The sequence below is a fragment of the Lontra canadensis genome, unplaced genomic scaffold (genome assembly GCF_010015895.1).
Source record: "Lontra canadensis isolate GAN:19392208 unplaced genomic scaffold, GSC_riverotter_1.0 scaffold19, whole genome shotgun sequence".
Classification (NCBI taxonomy): domain Eukaryota; kingdom Metazoa; phylum Chordata; class Mammalia; order Carnivora; family Mustelidae; genus Lontra; species Lontra canadensis.
Window position 1 is genome coordinate 22,396,347 of NW_022631013.1, and position 16,057 is coordinate 22,412,403.

The 16,057-nt window shown below is 43.4% G+C and overlaps 1 protein-coding gene across 1 annotated transcript; it reads right to left on the reverse strand.

Annotated features, from left to right (window-relative positions):
- Positions 1–12,071: 12,071 nt before the first annotated feature.
- Positions 12,072–12,485, reverse strand: LOC116869545 (tubulin alpha chain-like). Its single transcript, XM_032860882.1, has one exon. It carries the CDS (start codon positions 12,483–12,485, stop codon positions 12,072–12,074), a length of 414 nt encoding a protein of 137 aa, XP_032716773.1.
- Positions 12,486–16,057: the final 3,572 nt, after the last annotated feature.

Genomic DNA, 16,057 nt, shown 5'->3' on the forward strand with positions numbered 1-16,057 from the left:
GGATCTAGGTAACCTGGAGGTAGGGGCTTTTGAAGAAAGGAGGGGCTCCATTTCCTTTCATCTAAAGAAATATTGAAGGACTTGGGAAGGCTTAGCTAAAAAAAAAAAAAGTTAAGAGGAACATTTAAAGTGTTTTTCAGGTATTTTCAGAATAAAAATACCTTTTTTATTTTTTAAAGATTTTATTTATTTATTTGACAGACAGAGATCACAAGTAGGCAGAGAGGCAGGCAGAGAGAGAGGAGGAAGCAGGCTCCCTGCTGAGCAGAGAGCCCGATGCGATGTGGGGCTTGATCCAGGATCCTAGAATCATGACCTGAGCTGAAGGCAAAGGCTTTAGCCCACTGAGCCACCCAGGCGCTCCACCTTTTTTGTTTTTTAAATTATAAAATTATAGATACTTAATGCAAAAAGGTGAGTACAACCAAAAAGGATAAAGAAGAAAGGAAAATCACCCTGAACTGTATTATCTAAGAGGAGTGCCATGAATGTCTTAATGAACATGCTTCTAGAGACTTTGCAAACACATAACAATATGCATACACTTTTACATAAAAGCTATAATAGTAATCTTTTTCCCATGCAACACTATATAGGTCATATTTCTGTCAACTAGGTCATCATATTTAATGGCTGTTTAGCAATTCATTGCATGGTTTTAGCATATTTTATGTAGTTTTACTACTATTTTTTGTTGGTAGAAATTTAGTTTATTAAATATATTTGCTGTTATAAACACCTATTTTAATCAATATCCTTGTCTTGTATGATTGTCCATTTGGCTAATTATCTTCTTAGGATAAATTCCTGGAAGTAAAATTTCTGGGTCAGCATAGTTTCAAAGTTAAAATTTTGGTATTATTCCTGTACCCCTGGGGATAAAAATATATGTTTATAAAAAATAAAAAAAATTTTTTTTGGTATTATTAAATTGTCCTTCAGAAAGATTGAAAAACTTTGCACTCTGAGATTATCTCTTTTTTACTTACATTCCTTAGATTACTTTGGTGCATTTGAATATTTGTTCAGATGTTTGTTACTGTTGCATCTATTATGACTTGCCAGTCAATATCCTTTGCTCATTTTTCTTTTGAATAAATTTATGAGTTCCTTGTATGTGTAATGTAACACCTTAACTCTTACACATGTCACACATATTTTCTCCCCCAGTGTGCCAGTTAAACTTCTTTATGGTGGTTTGCTTATTTTTGTTGGTTGTTTTGCTAACTGACTTTTAAAGTTTTTATGTAGCCAATTCTACTCACTTCTTCCATCTTTCCATATTTTTAATGGTTGTCACATGGAAGAGGATTAAACATTTACTCAGTGTATGAAGAAGAACCAGCCCAATGGGAGAAAAGTTGCAGCGTGGCAGACTTCAGCTAAACATAATAAACAACTTTCTTCCGATTAGAACTGTCAAATGTAGAATGTGCTGCCTTGAAGGTAGTGAGATCACTCATAATTAGGGATTTTTGAGATGGATTGCATGACCATCTGACAGTGATGCTGTATGGGTGAGAGTAGATTGCTTCTGGCATCTTTAATTATTTACAAGGCAGATTTTTTAATGGGATAACAATAATTTAATTCTCATTTTTTCCAAAAGAATTTTTCTCAAAACTGTAATAACCATCTAAAATTTGGGCTTTCCAAGAACAACTGGACCAAAGTTGATGTAGCAGAGCTGGCAGCAACAAATTAAAATAGTTCTGAACCACTGATTGTTATAAGAAAGCATAGCAGGGGAATGTTAGGTGTCACATGTTGTCATTCATGAGTTTTATTTCATCACCATGCATTACCTTGCAGCCACAGATTTTCCACAAAACCAGATGAAGCCATAGTAGCAGATCTCCCACAGATGGGAATGCAGTTGGGTCTAAGCAGAGCTAACTTCCTAACACAGGTTGAGCATGGGCCTGGCCCAGTCCTGTGAAGATGCAGAGCAATGGTACCAGGCAAGGTTATAGAATTACTCTGGTATGATGCTGCTATTGTGCAACTGGTGAAATTAAGTTACAGAGGGAGGGTTGGATATCCCAACAAATAACTCCAAGAACAGCAGAGAATCTGTACCCTCTTAATCCATTTGATGTACAGGGTCTTCCCTTTTTGATCTTACCAGGTTTCGGTAGACAGGATTGGTGAGGAGCAGTTAGGGTTCAACTTAGATTTGGAAGAATGCTGTTAGTTTCCATCCATCCATTCATTTACCAGTATGTCATGAAGTCCTACCATGTGCAAGGCATTGGGAATTCCGCAACGAACCGGAAAGATAGCAGCTTACAGCCTGGAGGGGAAGACGGCTTGAAACTGTTAATGACTACATAGGGTGTTGGAAGGCCTGAGGTATATGGAGCTTTGGTTTCTCATGACCACAACATCAAAACTTGTTCAGAGAATGAAAAAAGGCCTTTTGGAAAGACTAAAATTAAAGTTGAGATCTAAAGAAGGAAGAGGAATTCGTCATGAGGATGCGAGATGGGAGGAGAGAAAAGTTGGTGGTTGTGTAGTGGTTCAGGGCAAGGAGAAGCATGTGCAAGGGACCAAAGCCAGAGACAAATTTAGATTTACAAATCTCTGGAGTTGTATAGGACTGTTTCTGATGCACGTGATGTAGTGGAAAGAACCAAATTTAAAATAAGGGGTCAGGTGTTTGGCTCCCAACCTTGCCAGTTCCTGACTACATGACCTTAACAAATAGCATAATCTGTCTTAACCTTAGTTATCTCATCTGCCAAATGGTGGTAAGAATACTTACTTTTCGGGGTGCCTGGGTGTCTCAGTGGGTTAAAGCCTCTGCCTTCGGCTCAGGTCATGATCTCAGGGTCCTGGGATCGAGCTCCACATCGGGCTCTCTGCTCAGTGGGGAGCCTGCTTCCCTTCCTCTCTCTCTGCCTGCCTCTCTGCCTACTTGTGATCTCTGTCTGTTAAATAAATAAATAAAATCTTAAAAAAAAAATCTATTTCTCAGGATTATTCTGAGAATGGGATGAGCTAATGGATATAAAATTGGCCAGCATGGCACTAGGTTTTATAATATCTTCTTATTGAAGCTGTCAGTGACCAAAATTGATTCACTTTACCTAGCCCAGATCATTCTTGCTGTTGTCAACACATGCTGACTACATCAGCTCAGCAAGCTTTTACTTTCTCATTCAGGTCAGTGTGGATTCAGGTACCGTGAGAATATGAAGGAAGCGTGAGGCAGGGGTCTAAACTGGGAATTTAGTTGGGAAAAGAAGGTTAGTCGGAAGTGGTGTCTGTATTCTATGCTGTCTGTCTGTCTCTATCTCCTTCTAGTCCATGGGTCTTACAGGGCATATAAAATAGGTCATCTCTTTATTCCCAGTGATAAGATTTCCAAGTGCCTCACTAAGTAGGTGCTCAGCACATACCAGTTAGACAGAACCAAAGTTTGAGAGCTTAGAGAAGAATTTTTTTTTAAGATTCTTTTTAAAAATTTATTTGAGAGACAGAGAGAGAGAGCATGAGAGGGGAGGTCAGAGGGAGAAGCAGACTCCCCATGGAGCTGGGAGCCCGATATGGGACTCGATCCCAGGACTCCAGGATCATGACCTGAGCCAAAGGCAGTTGCTTAACCAACTGAGCCACCCAGGCACCCCTTACAGAAGAATTTAAAGAGCAGTAAAGTCATGATGTAGATCAGAAAGATTACGGAAGGAAAACTTGGTAGGTCAGGGAAGTGAGATTGGAACGTTCAGCTTTTGTAGATGTGGCCAAAGAACCTTCAGAGTGGTTGTACTGTTTTCTGCTTCCACTGGTGATGTATGAAAAATCCAGTTATGCTACATCCTTACTCGATATTGATGGTCTTTTTGATTTTAGCTGTTCTGGTGGGAGAGCAGTGCTATTTCATTGTGGTTTTATTTTGCATTTCCCTAATGACTAATGATTTTGAGCACCTTTTTTATATGATTACTAGCCATTTGAATATCCTTTTGGTTAATGCCTATTCAACTCACTTTCTCATTTAAAAAAAGGTCACTTGTTCTCATCGGTTTGAGGGAGTCCTTTATATATTATGGACTTTATAAGTCTTTTTTAGGATATACATACTGCAGTTCTCCTCTCTGGGTCTGTAACTTGCCATCTTCCTCTTCTGGTTTCTTTCAATGAAAGAAATTCTCAATTTTAATGAAAATCAGTGTATCAGTTTCTTTTTCCTTAAGGTTAGTTTTTGTGTATGTGTGTGCTGTTTAAGAAATCTTTACCTACTCCAAGGTGATGAAGATGTTCTCCTGTTTGTTTATTTTCTTTTGTATTTTTCAAAGATTTTATTTATTTATTTGACAGACACAGATCACAAGTAGGCAGAAAGGCAGGCAGAGAGAGGGGAGGGGAAGCAGGCTCCCTGCTGAGCAGTTAGCCAGATACGGGGCTTGAACCCAGTACCCTGGGATCATGACCTGAGCTGAAAGCAGAGGCTTTAACCCACCGAGGCACCCAGGCGCCCCCTATTTGTTTATTTTCTAGAAGCTTTTAATAAAATTTTTATTTTGAAACATTTTCAAACCAGCAGCAAAGTTGCAAGAATATAGTACGATGAATTCATGTATGTCTTTCACTTAAATTCACCAATTAAGAATTTTTTAATAACTGTTTTTTTTTTTAATAACTGCTTTCTTTTCCCCCTAAAGAAATGCCTGCATGTGGTTAAAAATATCCAAGGGGTCTGAAGGATAATGAAATAGCAAGTGAATCTTCTAATTGCCCTGAACATGTTCTCCTCCACTAAGGCAACCGTATTAGCACTTTCTTACACATGCTTATAGATTGCTTACACATGCTTATGCTTTTCCATAGATGTGTATCACTGTATTTATGAACATTCCTTTTGTTTATTTACCAAGTGGGACATATAAATGAGGCTGTCCTGAACATTGCTCCTTTACTGAACAATGTGTCTGAGTGACCTTCCCCTATCAGCCTTTTTGGGAAATGACCTTATTCCTTTTACGGGCTGTAGATAAATGATTTGTATTGAAGCTTTTTAATTTAAAGCTAGTGAATCCTCCTGAAGGGATCAGGGGATCAGTTAGGTTGTGTTTACCCTTTTCTTATCACACACAGTGCTGCAGTAAACATCCTTGTACATAGGACTTTGTGTGATTAGGCAATTAAATGGCTCATTCCAAGGGTATGGGTGTTTACAGTTCTGTTGGTTCTGGCCAAATTACCAAAAAGGTTATATTGGCTTAAAACCTCCAGCAGCACGTGATTGGGCCTTTCCTCTCCCTGGAGGGATAGGATTTAAATAAGCAGAGAAGAGGAAAGAGAATACTTACAATGGAAGAGGCAGCATAAACAAAGGCATGGAGTGAAGTTTCTTAACCTCCCCATTATTGGTATTTTTGGCCACATAGTTATTTGTTGTAGGGGTAGTCCTGTGTGTTGTAGGATATTTAGTGGCGTCCTGGTCTCAACCCACTAGATCTCGGTAACCAGCCACCCTTTCCCCGTATGAGGTGTAACAACCCAGAAGTCCTCCCCACATTGCCAAGTGTTCCCTGGGGGGGGGGGGGGGCTAATTCCCCTAGGATGAGAAGCCTGACTTGGAGGAAGGGATGCTTGAGGATCAAGGTATGGCGGGAGTGCGCGTATATGCGCATGCGCACGCGTACACGTACAACACTGAGAGCACGTCGTGGAAATTGTGTTCTTGAGGGCTTCAGGCTTTAGTCTGAGGAGAGATCTATTTCTTTTCTTGACTATCTCATCTTTTTAAAAAACCCACGTTGTGGGACTCCCTTTTCTGGGTGTTTTTGTTTGGTGAGGTGACAAAGTCACAAAATAGTCCCTCTACCCCTTTATTAATAATGAGCAACGCAGGACCGGTGCTTCCAGTGCCCACACCTTGATCATGACCTTCAATATCATTTGAATCTTGCTACGACCTGCAAGGGCACAGATCCCTGACCAGGGAACTGAGGCTCAGAGAGAGGGGTAGAAGCTGGCGTTGTCCCCTGAGCCGGGGTCACTGCACTTGCCACTGCTCTGCTTCAAGAGGCTTTACCAGCTGACTTAGCCTCTGCAGTTTCTGAAAGCACAGTGTGCAGCCATTCGCATATATTTTAGTTATTATTTCCATCCTCCGTTGAACCTTAGAATAGGCTCTAAGTCATCGTTCTCTCTCTCTCCTCACGTTTTGGTTTATTTTTGGAAGTGAGATCAATGCATTGCCCTTTGCTTTCTTTCAGGAACCTCTCTGCTGCTTTTCTAACCACACCCAGGGGTACAGCGCATGGTTGGACCTTCATGGAATATATGAGAGCTCCTTTCCGGCTCAGTTTCCTGATCAGCAGAATGAGAGCTATGCTCCCACACTCTGCAGGTCTTGGTGTATTATTATTAAGTTTGCTTCTTGATAGAGATAATTTGCTATCTCAAGCAATAAATAACGATAAATATGTAACTTCAGCGTCATAGTAGATGCTCAGAAAATGTTTGTGGAATGACAAAATGTATAATCACATGGTTACCAAGGAACAGTACCACCTGGGCAAGTATGGAATCTGCCTGGGTCCTGGGCCTCAAGGGCCCCTGAGCTGTGGAATGCCATCCCCAACGTTTTCCAGGCCCCTCCAGTGATCACGATTGACCAGGGTCAGCTGTGCCATCCAAATGGTGCTGTTGAACCCAACTTGAACCCACTTCAGTACTGGTCCTCTTTTCTCCTCTTTAGCATGCTCTGCAATCCTCTAGCTAATGCGTGGGGTTGATCAGTTACCCCAGAGGAGCTTTGGGATGTGTGCCTATGGGGTTGTCCTAGGGACTCATGACTTGGCCCAGTTCCAGGAGGGCTGCTTAGTTAAAGCATCTTTTCTTGCTGGCCAGGGTGTATTTCTTTTGCAGAATCACATGAAATTGGGCTGTCAGAATGGTGCTGAAACACTGATTTAGGTGACTCAGATTGTGTGTGTATATGTGTGTGTGTTTGTGTGTGTGTGTGTTTATCTCCATCTGTGTGTGTGTGTGTGTGTGTGTGTGTATGTGTGTGTATATCTCCATCCCACAAAGATATCTTCATGGGCCTCCACATACCCTAAGGGTAACCTTGTCTAGTAGGCCATCATTAATTCATTCATTTGGGAAGTCATTCAATGGAGTTCAAGCCTTTAAATGACCCCCAATTAAGTGGAGTAGTCTTTTCAAGGGCTATATTATTATTGTTATTGCTATTGTTATTTTATTTAAAAGATTTTATTTATTTATTTGACAGAGATCACAAGTAGGCAGAGAGGCAGGCAGAGAGAGAGGGGGAGGCAGGCTCCCCACTGAGCAGAGAGCCCGACTCGGGGCTCGATCCCAGGACCCTGGGATCATCATCTGAGCTGAAGGCAGAGGCTTTAACCCACTGAGCCACCCAGGTGCTCCACTATTGTTATTGTTATTATTAGTGTGAACACAGGCACGGGACCTCAGACAAAGACGTGGTTGATACAGTGGGCACGTGGCGTAGGGTCTTGGCATACGAGAGGTTACTTTCATGGAGGGAGCTCAGTCTTAAAGAATGGCTAGAATTTTTCCAGGAGGGGTATGCCGCGTTCAGGGAACAGAAAATAATTCTTTGGAGCTAAAGGACATGGTAGGACTTGGAGAGAGATGGGAGGTGAGCTAAAAAGGCAAGTGGGACCATAACAGGAAGGATCCTGTTACCAGGCTGAGGTTTCTGAACCTCTCTTCTGAAGAAAATGCAGAGTAACCGAACACTTTTTAGCCAGGAAAGAGACGGTCATGTGTCTCGCTTAGGAAGTTCATCCTGTGCGCTGGCTAGCTGGGAGAAGAGCAAAGCAAGAGTCAAGGATACTCTTTTGGCAGCTCCATGTGAGAGGCAAGCGGCATCTGACCGAAGGTGGTGACCATGGGGAGCTAGACTCTGTAAGGCCTCAGCTGGTTGGTTCTCAAACCCTAAAAGACTGGGAGAATCAGAGTCATCATTCCCTCTCCATTGGGTTGGCCGTTTTTGTTTTTGTTTTTAAAGATTTGTTTTATTTATTTATTTGACAGACAGAGATCACAAAGTAGGCAGAGAAGCAGGCAGAGAAGGAGGAGGAAGCAGACTCCCAGCTGAGCAGAGAGCCTGTTGTGGGGCTCAATCCCAGAACCCTGAGATCATGACCTGAGCTGAAGACAGAGGCTTTAACCCACTGAGCCACCCAGGTGCCCCTGGTTGGCTGTTTTTGTAATGAGCCCATTTTCCTTTCTTCCTATCCTACTCTTCTGACTTGACTCTTCTCGCCTTGTCAGATGAAATGAAAAACGCGCTGAAACACAACCATCTCCTGGATGTGAGGGTAGCTGAGAGCCGTGACATCCTATGCAGCCCACACTTAGGAAAGCCTTCCAGAAAATCTTGCAAGAGCAGAGAAGGAAGGAGACAGATTGTTTCAGCCTGACCTTCTCAAAGTCTTCCGATTTATCCTGAGGGGCTTCAGGTAGGCTCATCAGATGCCTTCGCAGTGGCACCAGGCAGGGGTTCCAGCTCCTCCAAGAGCACAGGTAAGGGGTCTGTGGCCTCTGCTTTACACTGTCCTCCCACCTGCCACTCCGGAGCTCCCTTGCACAGTCTTCTTCGCCCAGCAAGGGTATGGATCCCCATCAGAACCTGTTGCATCTCTGGAAATGACCTCAGTCTTTAGAATATTTGTTCTTTTTGGCTTTTCAAACAATGTCCTCGTTTTGCCAGAGGAAAAGGGAAAGAGACTCTCTAAACGAGCAGGCCACCCTTTGTTCTGGGCCCATAAATCTGGCGCGAACACATGTCCGGCCTTCCCGCCCCTCCTGCATCATTGTCCCCGCTGCTGATTAATAGGTCAGAGCTAACTTTAAACTGGCATTTCCTGACCAACCCATCTCCCAGCCCCCCTCCTTCCCCTCCTGCCCAGTCGTTCTTTAAAAAAACCCGCCGTATTTTAGATCATGATTTCACTCCTCCTTGCAACCTCTTCCTCACAGTGGGCCCCCATGCGACGGCTCTAACTTTGGCCAGTGCTGTCTGCATAGCTCAGGAGCCAGCCGGAGGGAGGGCTCTGGCTGAGCGGTGGGCATGCAGCATGTGTAGGAGGGAGTGTCGTGCCACATCTGGCCTGTCTCGTCTTAGACAAGTCTGCCTGCACATCACCCCGGGGCCTCATGCAGAGAGGCTGTTCTGTTTTGCCTTTGTCTTTCTTTAATGTCCTGTGAGTTACTGAATTATATCTCATCCATGAAAAACGATGTGGTAGAAGAGAAGGTACCTACATGGAAAGAAGTTTTTGATGTTGACTGAGTAAAGAAGGGTACAGGAGTGGAGTGTATCTGTACACTTCTCACAGTAACTTTCTTTTACCTGCTTAACGAAGAGGTGGCAGAGACATATACCTCAAAACCGGCTTCCGTTTTGAGAGCTGTCCTGTAAATTTGGGATAAGCCACCTCATCTTCACCTATGGCTACAACCTCCAACTTGTTAATAACTCAGTTAATAAAAATTCCAGTGGCATTTCCAGCCTTAGCCAGCTCATCTAACAACAGTTTCTGTGGATTGAAAACCTACTGATACTGGGCTACAGCTGGGGAAGGCCACAGCATCTCACACAGCTTAGCTGAGTTAGTGGTCTGAGCAACCCAGTGTTGCCCCATTTTATAGGGAGGACGTGGAAGTCAGCAGAGGGTAAGAGGCTGGTGGAGAGTCACACAGCTCGTAAGTGAGAGTGGACTGGCAATCCAGGTGTTTCTGATGCCAGAGGCTATGTTTTTCTCAATATTCTACCTCCCTCATAGTCAATTTGGGGTTTGGAAAACATGATTACCATGTAAAAATCTCAGTAAGCTTAGCAAGAGACCTTCTACAAGTCCACATCTGGGGATAACAGAACTTGGTTGGAAGGTCTGGTGGGGAGGTCAACTGTGGAGCTCCAGGGCCTCCCTTACACTCCAGGGAACAACTCCTTCACTTCTTGGGTTCGAGACAACTGTGCACCTCTAGACCCCAAAGCCTTTCGTGATAGTGACATCGAGGATAATAAAAGTGCACAGAGCTGGTGGTTGGCTTCTCTGATTTTCCCCTCATTATCAGCCAATCAGGAAAACAAATTCATCATAAATAAACAGGGCCTAGGAGCATCCAACAGAAATAAACAATGGGTAACATTGAGCAAATTCAGTTTGCATCACTAAAAATTCTGGCTTTGGAAGACCCTAATTCCTCCCACATTTCAATCATTGGACTCTTCTGGAATAAATAATGCTCTGGATTAGTGGTGATGAAAGACCGAGATAATCTTAACTCACTCACAGGACATTAAAAAAAAGGCAAAATAAAACAACCTTTTGTGCTTATTGTTGTCACACACCGTCTCTCAATGTGGTCCCTACAGTTGTGTTCAGGTATGCTCTTTCAAGGCTAGGGAGGCCGTAGTTAGTGTGAAAACTTTAGAAAATGTAGATTGAAAAAATAATAATACAGGCCACTCCCAATTTCATCACAAAGATTTGCCCATTGTTGACATTTGTTGTATTTTTTTTTGAAGGGGTGTGTGTGTGTGTGTGTGTGTGTGTGTATACCTAGCTATATGGCTAGGTAGTAGGTATATTGAATAGGATTAGGCTGTACCTTTCTGTAGCCTGCCTTGCTCATTCAACAGACAGAACATCTTTCCATGCCAGTAGCTATTCTATAATATCATTTTGCATGGTCAAGCAGAATTCGTGATCTGATCTGCCATAAAAATGTTAACCTATTTCCTGTTTTGTCCACTGCTTCTGATTTTGGTAGTTGTCAGGGAATTATTTATTGAGACCTTCCATGTGCTGAATTCTTTGTGAATCTGTCCTGATAGGTGGCAGTGCCCTGCAATGGAGGGACCTCAGTTCCAATCACATCTCTGTTCCCTACTATCTCTTTGACTTTGTGTAAGTTACTTAAGTTCTCTGAGCCTCGATTACCTTCTGTGGAAACAGGGGTAATGAACCTTTCCTCAAAGGGCTGTTGTAAAAATGCAGTGAGGTAAGATACAGAGAGACTCTGGAAATTATATGAGCAGGCGTGCAGCGGACGGTTGCCATCACTGTTGCAGAGTGGGGTGCCCCATCCAGCCTGAGGATAAGAGGTCAGGGTGGTGTCTGTGTGGGGCTGAGGAGACTGGGTGGGCCCTGAAGGGTGAGTTGGGGTGAGCAAGCAAAGGGGAAACTTCAAAAAATTCCTCTGGGTCTCTGCTTTAAGTTACGCAATATGGAGCCAGGGGACCGAGGGAGGACACCTTTCCTAATTTGCCCCTGGATGTTAGGGGATGGTAGTGAGGGAGTGCTATTGGCATATTTGTTGCTATCTGGCCACGTGAGAGCAAATAGGCACTGTGGGCCTTGCAGGTGTGGCTCGCTTAGGACCCTGGAGGGCATGGAGCTTGAGGCTGGCCGTGGTGGTACCTTGAGAGCGGCTTCTGCTCTCCCTTCTGCTAGGCATTGCACTGTAGGAGTTAAGGGCTTAGGCTGGCAAATCTCAGATAGATCTGATTCCCAATCCCTGCTTCCAACATTTGTCTGATCTTCAAATCTTATCTGTAAAATTGGGACAATGATATTAGCCTCAGATGGTGTCATGAAGATAATGAGAGCTAATACATGCAGGGCTGAGCCCTGAAAACCTAAGTAGGTAGTGACTGTGGATTTTCTTCTCCACCTGTCCTGCCTCCCTTACCTGCTCAGTGACTCTACCTCCTGCCTCTGCGTGGCCCGAGGAGAACTGACAATGGCCAGGTGTTTACAGAGGAGAGCAGACAGTGAGGGGAAAACATAGTGTATGGGAGCAGGGTGTGAACACTAGGGGAGAAGGGATGAGGGCTGAATCAGAAGCTTCAGATAAACCTCAGGATTCAACGTTCTGATCCAGACTGGACAGAGGTGACTTCCCCTGATGTTACTGCGGCCTCTAGGCTTCTGTTTGAGTTGAATTTTGGAACAGCCATACTAAAAAGCTAAATAAGCTACAAATTTGTTTAATGAAAAGAAAAAAAAAAAAAAGAAATGAGACAGTCCCAAGACAACAGAGTGTAAAATCATAGCAGGTTAATACTCTTTATCCTCATCCTCTCCCTCTGCACTATCCACTCCAGCCTCCTCATAATCCTTCTTAAGGGCAGCCATATCTTCACGGGCCTCAGAAAACTCTCCTTCCTCCATGCCCTCACCCACATACCCGTGAACAAAGGCACACTTGGCATATATCGGGTCAAACTTGTGGGCCAGGCGAGCCCAGGCCTTTGCAGTGGCTGTGGTGTTGCTCAGCATGCACCCAGCTCGCTGTACTTTGGCCAGGTCTCCACCAGGTACCACAGTGGGAGGCTGGTAATTAATGCCCACTTTGAAGCTAGTGGGACACCAGTCCACAAACTGGATGGTATGCTTGGTCTTGATGGTGGCAATGGCAACATCGACATCTTCAGGAACCACGTCGCCCTGGTACAACAGGCAGCAAACCATGTATGGGGTGATTTATGCCTTCCCTGCTGGGGTGACGCTTTCAACAGATGCTGTTAAGAAGGAAAGAGAGCCCAGCAGCATTGGGGATTTCCCATAACCTTGACTGGAAACAGGAGGCAAACCTAGAGGACTTTTTGAGATCTCTCTCTGGGATATGTGGATGGCTTTAACTGTAGGACAGTACTAGTCAAAATGTGGTCCACAAGGCTGGTCCATGGTGAGATACAAAACTGAGAGCAAATCCTAGAGAAATTTTACAAGAATTTGACAGAGGAATGTTGTGTATGTTGAATCTAATGGAGAAAAAAAAAGTTGAGTATTTTTGTATGTCCTTTAAAATTTTACATTTTTAGTAATTTATTTCTATTATGTTTCACAAATGTCATAGTCTGTGATACATTAATGAATTAAAACAAGACAAAACAAAGTGGGTTCTCCCCAAAGATGCTTTGAGAAGCAGTGCTCTGGGCTACTCTATAAATGTCAAGCATTATTCTTCTCCAGGGAGTTCCTGGAGTTTTCACTTTGGAAGCAGATGTAGAATGATGGACCAGAAAGAAGTCTGGATGGGGTCAGGAAGCCCTTCCCGGCCTCAGCATACACACACTAGCTATGTGGTCTTGTAAAGCCTCTCCTATGATCAGTTTCATTCTCTGTGAAATGAGGGTAATAAAATCTGCCACATGGGATTTGTGAGATTTAGTGTAGGTAAAGAGCCTAATGAGATCTCTGGCCTGTAGTAGGTACTAAAAATATTTGTTCCTTTTCTCTCTTCCCTTTGCAGTTAACTTACATATATAAGAATTTCAATGTTTAGCTTTCTTGGTCCCTTGAAAAATAATTCTATCCATCCTAGTCTGGTTGTCCTAGGTTCATGGAGGTTCTTTATATCTCTATAATAACAGTCCCAGCATTTTATGTACATTTGCCCTTTGTCACAATAAACCTGCAAGGTAGAGATTCTTCCATTCTGAAAGAGAGGAAACAGAAGTCATAGAGGTTGAATGCCTTGCTTAAAGTCATACAACAATGTTAAGGACAGCTTGAAATTCCGACTTGTCCATCTACACAGCTCTCCTCCTGTACGGACCTGCTTTCAATGGATGAGCGTTCCTTCTGGGGCCTTCAAATTTTTTTTTTTTAAGATTTTATTTATTTATTTGACAGAGAGACACACAGTGAGAGAGGGAACACAAGCAGGGGAGCAGCAGAGAGAGAGGGAGAAGCAGGCTTCCTGCCAAGCAGGGAACCCGATGGGGGTCTGGATCCCAGGACCCTGGGATAATGACCTGAGCCAAAGAGAGACACTTAATGACTGAGCCACCCAGGTGCCCCCAATTTTTTTTTTTTAAGATTTTATTTATTTGTTTGAGAGAGAGTGAGAGAGAGCATGAGAGGGGAGAAGGTCAGAGAGAGAAGCAGACTCCCCATGGAGCTGGGAGCACAATGCAGTATTGATCCCAGGACTCCAGGATCATGACCTGAGCCAAAGGCAGTAGCTTAACCAACTGAGCCTTCAATTTTAAAGTCATTGACTCTCCTTTCCTCTTTTATAGGTTCATTAGGTATATTTTCTCTTTTATAGGTTTAGTGAACCATGTTCAAATGTCCAGTAAACCCAGGGGGGCCAGGGACACTTGATCAGAGCCAGTGGCTGTATGGGGAGCTAGCAGAGTTGTACTTTCGGCAGTTTTTTATAGCAGAAAACAGCAGAGAGGAAGGGCTGGCCGTTGCTTCAGCCCATCTACCTCTGAGAAGGTCATGGAGAATGTTTTGGGATAGGTGTTTTTCTCTTGACTCTGGAAATGAAACTCTGTCGTGTTTAGCTGTGGACACATCTGCCAAGGCAGCTGCTCACATTGCACAACTTACGCTTCTCATCAGCTAGCTCTGGCCTCACCGTAGGCAGAGAACATGACCATTGTTTGTGCTCAAGGATGGACTGCGGTGATGAAAGTAGACTCCAGGCTTCCCCCCGCCCCCGCCCCGAGTGAAGAAAAAAGTGGTCCCACCATCTGTGAGATGAGGGTGAGGGTGACCAAGTGGGTTCTGGCTTCAGGGTGAGAGAGACTTGAGTTTCAATTCCAGCTTTCTGTCTGGAATTGCTGAGCTTCTGTTTTCTCATTGGTAAAGTGGAGACAAGAATACGACTTGTCTCATGGGGAGGATTATATAGGCAGAGTTTATATCAGAGCCTGGTAATCATGGTGGCAAACCATTCTATGAGACAGACTCAGTCCAGGACTTTATTCATTAACTCATTTCATCCTCATCACAAACCTCATGAACAGATATCATTGTCCCTGCTTTGCAGAAGAGGAAGCTGAGGCAAGGGAGATTATATAACTTGTCCAAGGTCACATAGTAAGTGATGAACTGGGATTCACTTGGGGGAATCTGCGCTCTCAGTTATCACTTGATACTGCTTCTCAGTACAATATTCAGTCAGCCTGTGCAGGAGAATTCCCTCTATTCCCCTTACGTAAGTAATGTTTTCTTTACCAGAAAAAGATCTGTCCTGTGAGATTTGAGACATGAAACTCAAATGCAGTTAATAAGAGTAGAAATTTATAAAGTCACTTTAAAAAGAGTCTCCTAGATTGGCAGGACTTATCAATGACAAGATTGAGGTATTTAAGATTGAGAAGATGGAGTAGAACATTCTGAAGCCATCCATGCAAATGAGGATTGAGGGAAGTCACAACAGTGTCTGGGCAGAGCCCATCTTGGCATTGGCCAAAGTCTATCAGTCAAGCCAAAGTCTTGACTGATAGACTTTGAGAATTAAAATTCCATGGACACAACTATTCCCATTGAGTCTGTCTGCCAAGAGGAGAAGGAAGTTTGATGAGGAACATCAAATGAGTTTCTGGTTTATCTGATGGCTGAATGTAAATGAGTGCATTGACATTCTGGTTTGTACAGCCATCTTTTTGTGCTTGGTTGATATAAATCTTTGTGAGAGACTAACCTATTCATGTTCTAATCAGAATAGGTTTATGAGCTAGAAAATCATAGACTGAATCTTGGGGTAGGAGGATTTCACAAAAAATAATAAAATAAAGACAGTCGTGGCTCCTTGGGATAACCAGTTGGACTTCTTTAGGCAGTACTGTTCCTATTGCCATGCACATTGTCCTCTTTCTCTTGGCTTCCAAATATGGCATTGACTCTAGTCCAGGTGGTTGTGAAGGCCTCCCTTAGAAGCTCTGGACAGTTTTAATGGTTAGAAAGTTCTCTCTGGTCTAGCCTGAAAATCAGCCTGCCAGTTGTTCCAAACTTTCATTCTTGTTCTGTACTTAGTCTGCTCTTCTATCTTCGAGATAGCCCTCTGAGATCTGTGATGAGTACGCTCACCACTCCCGGGCTGTTTTCTTCTTTAGACCAAGTGGCTTTCATTCCTTTCTTACATGGTGTTTGGAATCCTCACGGGCCTGGTTATTGACTTGACTTTTCCATAAGGTTGGAGAATTTCCATAGGCTTATCTAAGGGCAGAAGAGAGTGGACAGGGATAACACAAGGGGTCTGAGGCATAGCTCAAAGCCGCTGAGTGCAAGCAAGCCATTTCATG